Genomic DNA, 14,228 nt, shown 5'->3' on the forward strand with positions numbered 1-14,228 from the left:
CCTGAGATCAGTCCCTTGTTTAACAGTACTGCTTAGTACACTCAGCGAGTCAGGAATTGTCTTTCTCTTTGCCGAGAGGAAAGTGGCCGTGAGTTTTTTCAGGGCCATAATAGTGAGATAGAATCTTCATTCCCCTTTCAAAACTGATGAATCAGAAGACCCACACATCCCTAATGATTAAGTACAAACGTTCGGTGTGTTCCCAGCCTTCAGTTGGGAAAGTCAGAGTTGACACCAAATGTTTCTGCAGAGTAGAGCTTCTTAGGTATTGAGAACAACGATTTGGTCAAATTGCCAAAGAAATGTGGAGAGAGAGAGAGAGAAGTACTTCTAACTTGGAAAATTTTGATAACGGTAGGAATTAACAAATTCCCTTTCCGGGACAGATGTATGTTCCCTCACTCTTCGTTGCCAGTTTCTACCAGTGAGGGATCTTCCCGTAAGGGAGTGTACCTGGGCTGTACTGACCTCAGGAATGATCTTTCCCTCTGCAACTGAGAAGGCGGGTCAGGAGTCCCAGCGTCCCCTCCTCATCTTCTTCCCTGCGTCACCATCTCACTCTTATCCTCGGAACCTGGAGCTCTTCCTTCCTCAGCTCTTGAATTGAGAACTCAGGAAAGCCAAGCACTCAGCACTGAAATATGACCAAATATTTGAATTTTTTTGTGCCCAAAGTTTGTAAAATGACCTGTTTCCAGGTTATGTTTAGGTTGGTTGGTGGAGGAAGGGTGACAAAAAGAGGACGTCTTGAACCTTGATCTCCAGAGCATCCCTCATCACACGTAACAGGTAGCGGCCCAGGTGTTAAACACAGAGGGGCCACTGTGTGGGAGCAACCAGAAAAGGAACAGCTGCCCAGGACAAAGAAGCCTGGAAGGGATATGCAGTCGGGGGCGCCAGATGTCACACATCCTGGGAGGGCAGGTGGAATCCTTGAAAGAGTTTTGGAGTCAGACAGACCTAATGTGTAGATCCTAGCACCACAGGTTATGACTTAATGACATTAGGAAAGTTATTTTACTTTTGGGAGACTGTTTTCCCAACTTTTAACATTATACCTTCCTTACAGATTGTTGTAAGGTTTAAATGAGATAAACATTTGAAAAAAATTAGCACAATTCCTGTCATAGAGTAAACATTTAACACAACACTCCCTTCCTGCAGTTTATTCTTGCCCCTTGTCATCTGACCCCCCCCCCCCACCAGCCCAGTGATGCCCTGTCACCCCGACCCAGCCTTCACCTGGCTCGACCTGCAGGCTTCTTTCAGAGAGTGTTTTGGGCTGAACTGTGTCTTCCCCCGAGTTCATAGGTTGAAGTCTTAACCTGCAGGACTTCCGAATTTGGAGATAAGGCCTTTAAAGAGGTAATTAAGTTAAAATGAGGTCATTAGGGTGGACCCTAATCCAGTATGACTGATGTGCTTGTAAGAAGAGGAAATTTGGTTCTAAAGATGTACAGAGAGAAAACTATGTGAAGATACGGGGAGGAGATGGTCATCCACAAGCCAAAGAGAGAGGCCTCAGAAGAAACCAGTCTGCCAACACCTTGATCTCAGACTTGTATCCTCCAGAACTGTGAGGAAATGGCTGTCTGATGAAGAAGCCACGAAGTCTGTGGTACTTTCCCAGACCGACTAATACAGGAGTCATCACTGAAGACTTGGGGCGGGCGGAACGTCTGCTCTCATAGCCCAGCAGGTAGGGGAAGAGAATGAGGCAGCCTCTTGTCTACCCTGGTGGAAGGGAGGTGAGTTTGGATGTTCGGAACTCAAAAAGGCTCCCCTGACACAGAGTAGCTAATTCTTGTAATATTGTTAATTCACAGTTTTGTAATATTGTTTCAGGTACATTAAGTGTTAGAAAGGCTTTTGATGGCTGGTATGGAGGCCTGACCATCCAGATAACATACAACTTGCATAACCTTTTGGATCATAACCTGTTCTTCTTTTTTTTCTTTTTTGCGGTACGCGGGCCTCTCCCATTGTGGAGCATCGGCTCCGGACGCACAGGCTCAGCGGCCATGGCTCACGGCCCAGCCGCTCCGCAGCATGTGGGATCTTCCCGGACCGGGGCACGAACCCATGTCCCCTGCATCGGCAGGCGGACTCTCAACTACTGCACCACCAGGGAAGCCCTTTTTTGTTTTTTTAATTTTTATTAAAGTATAGTTGATTTACAGTGTTGTGTTAGTTTCAGGTGTACAGCAAAGTGAATCAGTTATACATATATCCATTCTTTTTTTAGATTCTTCTCCCATATAGGCCATTATAGAATATTGACTAGAGTTCCCTGTGCTATACAGTAGGTCCTTATCCGTTATCTGTTTTATATATAATAGTGCATATGTGTCAATCCCAATCTCCCCAATTTATCTCTTCCCCCACTTTCCCCCCTGGTAACCATAAATTTGTTTTCTACATCTGTGACTCTGTTTTGTAAATAAGTTCATTTGTATCGTTTTTTTAGATTCCACACATGAGCAATATCATATGATACTGGTCTATCTCTGACTTACTTCACTTAGTGTGATCATCTCTAGGTCCATCCATACTGCTGCAAATGGCATTATTTCATTCTTTTTTATGGCTGCATAATATTCCATTGTATACATGTACCACATCTTCTTTATCCATTCCTCTGTCAATGGACATCATAACCTGTTCTTAAGGTTCCTGTTCTTCCTGTGTCTTGGTTTATACTGACTGGTTTACTGCCGTTCATTTTTTTTTTCTTTGATGTTGCATTGTGCCATTCTTCAGGAGAAGGTCTCCTTGACCATTTTCCATGGTTGTTTGATAATTTCTAGCACACAAAACATCTAGTTTAGATCAGTATAGTTTGTTAGATATAAATCCTGGGATAGAGGCGGGGGGGATGCATCAGACCACCTGGGAAATCCTACTTCTCCCCAAATTACACAATTTCCTCCACTCCTCACATTGAGATGCTGATGCATGCCAGACCCTATCAGAACCTGGACAGGCCTTGGTGGGGTGGGGATGGGGGTGGAGGTGAGAGGAAAAGAGTTCTGGAAGGAGTAGGGAAAGAAAATGTAGTTTTGTTTTGTTTTGCTTTTGCGGTTTGCGGGCCTCTCACTGTTGTGGCCTCTCCCGTTGCGGAGCACAGGCTCCAGATGCGCAGGCTCAGCGGCCATGGCTCACGGGCCCAGCCGCTCTGCGGCATGTGGGATCTTCCTGGACTGGGGCACGAACCCGTGTCCCCTGCATCGGCAGGCGGACTCTCAACCACTGTGCCACCAGGGAAGCCCGAAAATGTAGTTTTAAAATTCACTGGTTTAGTGTTTTCTCATTATGTTAATTTGCCCACATGGTAATTTACCTGCATTTTTCTGCTTATTCACGCTCAAAAGTTCTTCCAGCAATTTATTTCCATGAACTTGGCATTTCACTGTCCAGAAAATTGTAGCACTACAGCAGGCTAAAAATGCATGGTGTGCTTCTTTCTCCAGGTTGTTTATACAACTGTTAACACTAAACCTTGGGGAACTCCTACTCTTAAGGTTTCACTGTTTCGTGATTTATTTATGCTCCATATTCAGCTAACATTTATCGAGCTCCTCATATATATGCCAGCTTCTATTCGAGGTGTTTTTACTTACATTACCTACTTTATTCTCAAAACAACCCAATGAGATACATATTGAGATGAGACTGAGGAGAGAATAAGTAATTTGGCAGAGATAAAATGTCAAACTGGACAGAGCCAGGATGCAGACCTCAGTGAAGGACATGGAAAAGAAACAAATAAAAACAATTACAGCCTGTGCTAAGTGCTACGAAAGAAACAGTGTGTGGTGGTAAGGATTGTAGCTGGGTACTGGACAGGAGGACCTCTGTGAGAAACTGACCTGTCACTTGCAAGCTGAAGGATGATCAGGCGTGAGCCAGGAGTGGCAGCAGGTGAAGAGGGTGAAGACACTAAAGTTTAGTGTGTTCTGGAAGGTCAGCCTGTTTGCAGCTTAGTGAGCAAGAGGATGGATGAGCAACGAGAAGTGATCTTGGAGAGGCGGGTAGGAGCCCGAGTGTGTTGGCGCACCGAGGCCCGAGTAAGGAGACTGGACTTTAGTGAGATGACATCAATTGACATTTTAAAAGAGACCATGGTTTTCTTATTGCCAAATGAGTGTTTAAGGAACCGTATGGGGATCTGACAAGGAATGTAGACTGTCTGGCCTGTGTTTGTGGTTGGGATTGTGAGGTCTGGCTTTTATGTAACCGTGAGAACCCACATTGGAAACCGTGTGTTTTCGGGTCCGGGTGATGTGAAGCCTTCCCTTATTCTTTGTTTCTGTTCTGAAACTGCTTTCCTGTCCTTGACAAAACAGTTCCTACAAACCCACCGATTCTACTTGTAGAATGACTTTTGCCCCAAGTTTTTAATTTTATTTATTTTATTTATTTATTCTTGGCTGCATTAGGTGTTTGTTTGTTTGTTTGTTTGTTTTTTTTTTTTTTTGCGGTACGCGGGCTTCTCACTGCTGTGGCCTCTCCCGTTGCGGAGCACAGGCTCCGGACGCGCAGGCTCAGCAGCCATGGCGCACGGACCCAGCTGCTCCGCGGCATGTGGGATCTTCCCAGACCGGAGAACGAACCCGTGTCCCCTGCATCGGCAGGCGGACTCTCACCCACTGCGCCACCAGGGAAGCCCAGGTGTTTGTTGTTGCGCACGGGCTTTCTCTAGTTGCAGCAAGTGGGAGGCTACTCTTCGTCGCGGTGCGCGGGCCTCTCACTGCGGCGGCTCCTCTTATTGAAATGGGTTAGCAGCAGTATCACCAGTGTTCACGGGAATGATTTGATGTATTTCTCCTACTGCCCCAATTGTGGTCTCTAATACATTAAAAGTGAACTAGTGCTTCTTGGAAAGTAGCTGAAAGGACAAAGGAGTCTGCTTCAAGGGGTTTTCACTGGCCGGTTTCACCAAAGAATTCACTGTCAGTTCAACAAAGCATTTCAAAGAGAGAGTAATTAATTCTGTTAGAGTAACTTGAGTACCAAGAATTAGGGAGGGTACTGGTGACCTTGACAGGACTGATAGCAGTGGAATGTTGGGGGTGCAGAACCACTTGGTGGTGGTCGAGGAAGTAACAAGAAATTAGGTGGTAGGGACTTCCCTGGTGGTGCAGTGGTTAAGAATCCACCTGCCAATGCAGGGGACGCGGGTTCGAGCCCTGGTCTGGGAAGATCCCACATGCTGCGGAGCAACTAAGCCCCTGCGCCACAACTACTGAGCCTGCGCTCTAGAGCCCGCGAGCCACAGCTACTGAAGCCTGCGTGCCTAGAGCCCTTGCTGCGCAACAAGAGAAGCCACCGCCATGAGAAGCCCGCGCACCGCAACGAAGAGTAGCCCCCGCTCGCCGCAACTAGAGAAAGCCCGCGCGCAGCAACAAAGACCCAACGCAGCCAAAAATAAATAAATAAATAAATTAATTAATTAATTTAAAAAAAGAAATTAGGGGGTAGAGGCAGTGCGTTTGGATGATTGTTAAAATAAGTTTTCCTGTGAAATGGCCAGAAAAATGGGGTGGCAGCTAGAGACTTGGGGTCAAAGGAGAGATGTTAGGACAGGAGATATTAAAGTATATTTGTAGCACTATTCCTGTTTTCATCTTAATTTTCTGAATCTGAGGGGCTTCTGTTTCTTAATTGAAAATGTTTTACTGTTTTAATGTCCCTGTTTTTTCTGTTAGTTTCAACTTCTATGTGAAATGGCCCCATGAACTCTAAGCTTTTTGAGCAGAGGGATGGCGTCTCATTTACCTTTTATCCTCAGTGGTGTAACTGTGGTAGAGTCAGTGACTGTTTTTCAATAAATGAGTTAAAGATAAGTATAAAAAAACAGAGCTTGGCTCTAAAGTTATCCTTCAGATTCATTCATTACAACCAATTCTTTACTTTTGGTGTTCTTCATTATCAGACTGAATATATGGGGCTAAGGTGTATCTGTGTCAGACTGCCCTAGTGGATTTATACAGAGAAGATACTGTGTTTATGCAATAAAAGTAAATTATTCTTCCAAAACAGAGTTTGAATTTGAAGGCAAGAAAAAGAATATTCAGGTTAAGAAAAGAAATTAAAAATCACAGCAGTATACATTTGTGATGAAAACACCCCAAAACCAGATTGTTTGGGAAAAAATTATGTAACTGTTCTTTGCTAATTTAAGGGGGAAAGTACTTTTTTTTTTTTTTACCTACCATGAAGGCTTGTCTTAGTATCTGAAGTTTTGGATTTTGGACGTACTTAGGACTGAAAGTTGAACTGGATTCAAGTTACTGACCAACAGTGGTAGGCTGCTACTTATCAATAGATAACATTTTTGACAGCAAACTCTCAATTGTATAATCACCAAAGCAAAATTTAAAAAAATCAGTTGGTAAAATATAGGACTGGAAGGATCTTTGAGGTGAACCTTTGCTTTTAATCAAGATTGAATTTAAATCAATCTAGACTAAATCGGCTCTAATATTTTTAGAGCTCTTTAGAAAATAGGGTTGGATGGCATCCTTAGGGAATCATACGGGTGTATATATAAAGTTAATTTGAATAGGATTATTTGCAGTCAAATTTTTAGAGTATGACGAAGGATTTCATTATTGTTTTCCCTCTAGCAGATCCATAAAGTTAGTTTATGTAGTTACTTTGCTAGCTATAATTCCAATTTATTAATTTACAGTAAATAATGAACTTGGCTTCAGAACTTACGCAGAAGATCAACACATGTCTTCTTAGTAAACTATTTCTAGAATAAAATTAGATTCTAGATGCAAGGTGTGATGATTAATTTTATGTGTCAACTAGGCTAGGCTGTGGGGGCCAGCTGTTTGATTAAACACCAGTCTAGCTGTTGCTGTGAAGGCATTTTTTAGATGTGATTAACATTTAAATCAGTAGACTGTGAGTAAAGCAGGTTACTTTTCATAATGTAGGTGGGCCTCATCCAATCAGTTGAAGGCCTTAAGAGCAAGGACTGAGGTCTCCTGAAGAGGAAGCATCTCTGCCTCTAGTCTGCCTTCAGACCCAAGACTGCAACATTAACCCTTCCCTGGCTCTCCAGCTTGCCAGCCTGCTCTGTAGATTTTGGACTTGCCAGCTCCCATAACCCTGTGAGCCAACCCTTAAAATTCATATTCATTCATTTTCTACCCTCTTCTCTCTCTCCTTCCCTCCTCCCTCCTCCCTCCTCCCTCCTGCCTCCTCCGGCTTCCCTCTCTCTCTCTCTACGCACACACACACCCACACACACACACCCACACACACACCCCCTATTGGTTCTGTTTCTCTGGAGAACGATATTTATACAGGGGTTGAAAAGCATTCTCTATAGAAGGCCAGATAGCAAATATTCTAGGCTCTGCAGGCCATACTCTTCCAGTCACAGCTACCCAACTCTCCATTGTAGCGCAGAAATAGCCATGTAAATGAACGCGTGTGTCTCTGTTCCAGAAAACTTTATTTACAGAAGCAGGTGGCTGGCTATATTTGGATTGAGGACTGTAGTTTACTGAACCCTGGATTAAACGACTGCTTGATAATTCATGTGGAAGAGATAAGTGATGTATACCTTTAATTTTTTTTTGTATGCATTTTTCAGGATGTTTACTCAAGTCAGGTTTAGAATAAGAAGCAGTTTTTCATCCTTTTGTATATTAGGGGTTACTACTTTGGCTGACAGTCTGACTCTTCAACTTTGGTTTTACCTGTTTTATTTTTACACAAGAGTTTCTTAAAGATCAGCACTACAACAAAAGTATCATGCGTCAATTCTAAACTGATGGCTGACCAATCAGCCTTTTCTCTAATGCCCCACTCTGTTTCTTAGAGGAATGATTAATGAGGGAGGAAGAGGGTTAGCAGAAAGGGTGGCCAGAAAACACAACTGGCCACCCGACCTACCAGTCTTGCAGTTATATTGACAGTTCCAGATTCCAAGATGTAATTCCTAAAGGCCTTCATTTTGCTCTTGGCAAAAGGAACATTCTTGCGGACACTGGTAATAATTTATCATTCCCACTTTCTCTCTTCCAATAGACCACCAGTGCCAAGAAAGTACTTCAGTTCTTTAGGATCTTTCAACAAGGCAGAGTTCTTTTTGCCTGGTTGTACTGCACTTAATCTGGGAGGAGTGTTAAGTCCTGCAGGTAGGTTGAAAGTTAGAGATCTCTAATGCAGCATATTATCATTGTCGGCTCTGGAACTGGAAAGACATTAGGCTAATCCAAGATAAAATCAGGCAGTTAAGTGTTTGAAATGAAAATTAAAATCGTGACGCGTGGTGTTACTATTGTATGTGTTTAGATGGTCACCATATGTATGGAGGGTAAATATTTTAGTGTAATAACAGCAGGGCTCTTATTCCCAAGAGTAAATTGCATCTAACTTTTTTGGAATGAATATAAGATTTAGGCCTTTAAAAAAAAAATCATTGTTCTTATTCATTAAGTTGAACAGATTGTGTCACATCCAAAATAGATCTTCTCACTTTTAGTGAAGTTCTCACATGGACTGACTGCCACATCAGGAATGAAGTTTTTATGTCTCATCATTACCCTGTGTAAGGATGAGTACCACCGTTTTTATTTATCACGTTTCTGGAATGACACATCTCTATAAAAAGGCAAGATATGGAGATCTAAGTTATTTTTCACCTTTTATTTTTCACTTTGTAAAGTCTATTTTTAGTCATTGATGTCTTTCAAAGGTCTGTACAAATACCACTTGTCTCTTTGTAATTTTTCTTCATTTGTAGTCCCCTTTCCTATATGTTATCTATTACAGTTAGTGTTTGCAAAATTAAATATCATGTATTATAATTGCTTGTATATTTGGGGGGCTTACTGTGTGCCAGGTACTGTGTTAGGTACATTACAGGTATTACCTCTTTTCATTCCACAGCAGCTCTGATGATATTGCTGTTGTTATTACTACCCTCACTTCGTGATGAAATATGTAGAATCACTGTGTAAACCAGCAAGTGGCAGAAATAGGATGGAGCTTTGCCGGCCTTTATCCAGAGCCTTTGCTCTTTAGTTTGGTTGTGCTTAGTAAGATTCTTCTTCACTTTGACAAACTGAACTATTAAAAAGTAAAATACTAAGGAAGAGCCAAAATTAGGAGGGAAAAACCCTATAAACGTGTAAAACCTTTCTATCTTCTTTTAAAGTCGCTTGAAGCCAAGTTGAAGCCAGTGTCTTCTTCAAGCTTTTTTTAGAGGATCATGAACCACTTGGTCGTCTCCGTCTCCTTTGTGTAATGAGGTATTGTCTTCACTTCTGGGGATATATTCTAGCAGTCAGTACAGATACAATTACTCTTGGTTTTGCAGATTACTAGTTGAGTTTCTACAGTGTGCTAAGATGACAGGTAAAAGAAATAACTTTGTTCTTGAAATTTTCAAGTCAACAGAAGGAAGAATTAACATTTCTCGTGGGTGTGCTTTGGGATTCCACTTTTATGATTCAAATTAATGGTGTTTTCTTCTGTTTGTCTTTTTTTAAAATAAATTTATTTGTTTTATTTATTTTTGGCTGCACAGGGTCTTCTTTGCTACGCGTGGACTTTTCTCTAGTTGCAGAGAGTAGGGGCTACTCTTCGTTGCGGTGCGCAGGCTTCTCATTGCAGTGGCATGGGCTCTAGGCGCGCGAGCTTCAGTAGTTGTGGCTCGCGGGCTCTAGAGCGCAGGTTCAGTAGGTGTGGCGCACAGACTTAGTTGCTCTGCAGCTTGTGGGATCTTCCTGGACCAGGGCTCGAACCCGCGTCCCCTGCGCTGGCAGGCAGATTCTTAACCACTGCGCCACCAGGGAAGCACTTTCTGTCTTTTTTATTCAGTAAACATTTATGGGGCAGATGCTGTATGCCAGTTATTGTGCTTTAATAAGGAACTAATTTTAATAAGATCCAGCAGAGCCCAAGTCATAATATTTTTGTCACATGCATAAAAGTTTAAAATTGAAAATAAAAGAATTTCTCAGATAGAATTAACTAATGTGCTACTCATTGTGACTTGGAGTAAAGCTCATCTGCCTCCATTTTCTTTTAATAAAAATAGAAATAACTATATTAAATTACCTCAAAAGTCATTTTTAGAAAATATGTTAAAGATGGTTATAAAAGATTTGAAATTTCTTTTTTTTTTTTTTTTGCGGTACGCGGGCCTCTCACTACTGTGGCCTCTCCCGTTGCGGAGCACAGGCTCCGGACGCGCAGGCCCAGCGGCCATGGCTCACGGGCCCAGCCGCTCCGCGGCATATGGGATCCTCCCGGACCGGGGCATGAACCCGTATCCCCTGCATCGGCAGGTGGACTCCCAACCACTGCGCCACCAGGGAGGCCCTGAAATTTCTATATGTGTGTAGTTGGAGAATAAGTATCAGCATAATTTTTAAATAGACCAAACTGAAATTCTGTGAAATAATAAAATTAAATTATACTGAATAAAACTCAAAATTCACATTAAAACCCAGTAGATCTTTGGAAGATCTGTCATAAATATGATCAGTATTGCTATTTAATTCTCATGTTGATGTAAATAGTCAAGTTACGTTTGACTTAGCATCTGTTTTTGACTTACCATCTATTTGACTTACCATCTATTTTTTCCAAAAATGAGTCTGTATTTCCCATATATTTATATTGGAAACATATGTGGCTAAATTATAACCTTTTCTTAAACAGTCATTTATGAACAAGATAGAAAATAACATTGTATTCTATGTGGTTTTGTCTGAGAAAGGAAACGTTGAAATTGACAACTCTTCCACTAAATTGAAAATTACAAGGTGAACCATTGACCTACTAAACAGGTAAACATGGTTGAAAGAACATTAATTTCCTCAAGATCATAAAGCAAAACCAAGTATAGTCCATATATCTGTTAGTGAAATAGGTCAGTTTGAAAGTTTTGATACTGCTATTTAATCAGGGATAAACCATAAGATTTTGCTAGTATTTATTGTCTTTTTTTTGCTGCGCCATGCGGCATGTGGGATCTTAGTTCCCCAACCAGGGATCGAACCTGCGCCCCCTGCGTTGGAAGTGTGGAGTCTTAACCACTGGATGGCCAAGGAAGCCCCTAACCTATTAAGTCATTTGAAAGTAGTTATACACAACTTTATTTGGAACATATGTAACAAATATGGGATTACTTCCCAGAGTACGATATAAAAGGCTCTCAATAAGTAAAAGAGAAGTAGACCAATGGGAAAGTGGTAATTTAATCAGAAGAGATAGGAAAAGCCAATCATTTTATTTTTTAATAAAAATTTTTTAAAGTTCACTAGTAATCAGGGAAATGAATACTAAAACAGTGATTTTTTATTTTGGCCTAAAATGTTGACAAAAATTAAAGACATTTTACATTCATAGGAAATTGGATAGGCTCACGATTTGGGGAGTGTAATTGATATAGCCTTTTTGAACTTTCACATTTAACTCTATAAATGTTATCAGAATTATTTACCGTAAGCATGCATCCACGAGTAACTTGTTTAAATGAAAAAACAAAAGAAGAAGATCTGTGAATTTTGAAGTACATTAAGAGAAAAACAAACTGTGAAGGGCAGAAATAGCTTTTTAAAAGACGTCTTTGAATGCATATCCACTCAATATAATAATGGTCCAGGGCTTCCCTGGTGGTGCAGTGGTTGGGAGTCCGCCTGCTGGTGCAGGGGACACGGGTTTGGGCCCTGGTCCGGGAGGATCCCACATGCCGCGGAGCAGCTTGGCCCATGTGCCGCAGCTGCTGAGCCTGCGCTCTAGAGCCCGAGAGCCACAACTTCAAAGCCCGCGTGACACAACTACTGAAGCCCGTTTGCCTGGAGCCTGTGCTCTGAAACTTGAGAAGCCCGCGCACCTCAACGAGGAGCGGCCCCCGCTCGCCGCAACTAGAGAAGGCCAAGACACAGCGGCGGGGACCCAGTGCAGCCAAAAATAAATAAATGAAATAAATAAATTTATTTAAAAAAAATAATAATGGTCCAGGGCAAAAAACTTCTCACCTCATACTAACTGTACTTTTTCTTTTTTTAAATGTCATTTTGTTTTACTGTTTCAGTTCTGACAGCTAGAGTCATGGGTTAGCAAATACATTTTCTTTAAAACACCAGCACCTCTGAAATGGTCATTAAGGGTCATTCCTATGTAAATGCACGAATGAATTAAAAGTGCTTTTGCATTTCATTAGATTAGCTGAAGGAGCAGAAATGTTGATCCAAGGAAGAACTGTAGTCAATTTTGGAGCACTTTGAAGACAGGGAAGTCAGAGCCTGGAGAGAAATGCATGAAGGGAGAGGTGGAGGTCAGACAGAAAAGACAGGTTGGTCCTTCCTCTGGCCTCACATTAACCTCTTCACGTATTCTGTGAGAAAGTGCACTGTGACTCTCGCCTCTGGTGGACAGGTGCACTTGTGGAACAGGCCGTTTGTAAGTCAAAGATCATCTGTGTCTGCCTGTCCCATCATGGGGATCAGAAAGGTAAAAGGAAATTGAGAGACCAGGAAATATTTAAAGGAGCCACATCAAGGTTGGTGAGAAATCTGGAAATCATCTTTTTTTTTTTTTTTTTTGGCGGTACACGGGCCTCTCACTGTTGTGGCCTCTCCCGTTGTGGAGCACAGGCTCCGGATGCACAGGCTCAGCGGCCATGGCTCACGGGCCCAGCCGCTCCGCGGCATGTGGGATCTTCCCAGACCGGGGCACGAACCTGCGTCCCCTGCATCGGCAGGCGGACTCGCAACCACTGCGCCACCAGGGAAGTCCGAAATCATCTATTTTTTAGGTTAAAAGAGAACATATGAAGGTCTGCCATTTATATTTTTGTTTATTGCTACAGATTGGAAGCCTAGATTCCATAGGTAGAAGCCGCAAGAGGCTCATTCCTGCACCCTCTGATCGTACAGTCATTCTTAAGAGCAATCCAGGAAGGGGTGGGCTGCTCTCCAAAACGGTGTCTCCTGCTCAGTCTAGAAATGGCTAAACAGTAGCTCTCCTGTGAAGGAGGTTGGTTGGATCAGGTAATCTTAAAAATCTCTCACAACATTACCCTCTGGTTTCAGGGCTTCTTAAGGCAATGAAAATATACTCCAGGACAAAGGCCCGGAATACTGTACCCGTTTAAATAGCCAAGGAGGAACAAAACTACATAAATAAAGTCAAATCTTCCCATGCTACAACTGAGATAGGCCAGAGCTTCCTAAAGACTTTAGTACAAATGGAGGATGACCACCCCATGGGAGACAAAACAAGGAGACAACACAGAAGGCAAGAAGACTGCCGGAGTGGGGCTTCTTGTCCCAGCTTGTTTGAGCTCTGTGGTCCCTGTCCTCAATCCACCTGCCACCTTGCGATATTTACAGCAGCCCTTCAGGGATGGCAGTTTCTCAGGCACGTGGTCCGGACCCCTTGTTGTACAGTAGGAAGCAGTTAGTCACCGGGCATAAGAATTCATCCTTTCAGAAATAGGGCAAGAGAAGTGTATGCCGTGGACACAACATTTTTTTCCTTCTGGAAAGCTAACTCGGTGGTTGCCAACTTACAAAGAGCACTCAGTGTCGCTGGCAGTGTGACGAGCTGGAGAGCTTTTATCCGCGCTCTGTAGTTGGACAGAAACCCGAGAAACCGATCGATAAAGGAGTAAGACCCGCCAGGGCCTCGCTTGGCGGGGTTAGTTTTCTGCGTGGGAGCCAGGGCTGGAGCGCCAGCGGGGGCCTGGTTGAGGGCGGCCCCCGCCTTCCCTCCCCACCTCTCTCCCATAGCGCTCGTGCCTCCTCAAAACAACATTGAACAAATACTTAAAGAACGTTGGTTTGAAAAGGAGCCAAATTATTAACTTGCTCAAGCGTCTTCTGTCTCTGTCAGGCCCTTTGCCATAAGCTTCTTATAACCTATTGCCTCTTTTCTCTATTTATTTCTATAGTGTCCATGGAAAATATTGGAGAACAAGGTAAGATATATCACTGCCTTCAGTCGAAACTTTTAAAAATCGTTGGAAAAAACAAATAGCATTCATTTTGATTTGGTTGGAGTAAGTCATACATGGAGAATGTTGGAGTCAGGGTGGGTTAAAGGCGTCTCATTCTCTCAGTCCCCAGACTGAATTCTCTCAGACGCTTGGCAGAGAACTTGACCCTGAAATGACAGTCACTGTGCCAAGGTTCTTATGGCTCCAAGATACACGAATATCAACAATCTCCTGTTTCAACTCAGAGTCTGAC

At 42.7% G+C, this 14,228-nt stretch overlaps 1 protein-coding gene across 2 annotated transcripts in view; it reads left to right on the top strand.

The window, feature by feature from the left end:
• The window catches only part of ZDHHC2 (zDHHC palmitoyltransferase 2), a 69,195-nt gene that overhangs the window by 15,161 nt on the left and 39,806 nt on the right, over window positions 1-14,228 (top strand). For both annotated transcript variants that reach the window (XM_082608741.1, XM_082608740.1), the window contains exon 2: window positions 13,931-13,957. In XM_082608741.1, the coding sequence (XP_082464867.1) occupies window positions 13,931-13,957 (27 nt within the window). The remainder of the gene's footprint in view (window positions 1-13,930; window positions 13,958-14,228) is intronic.

This window comes from Mesoplodon mirus, assembly GCF_964341445.2.
Source record: "Mesoplodon mirus genome assembly, chromosome: 20".
Lineage (NCBI taxonomy): Eukaryota > Metazoa > Chordata > Mammalia > Artiodactyla > Ziphiidae > Mesoplodon > Mesoplodon mirus.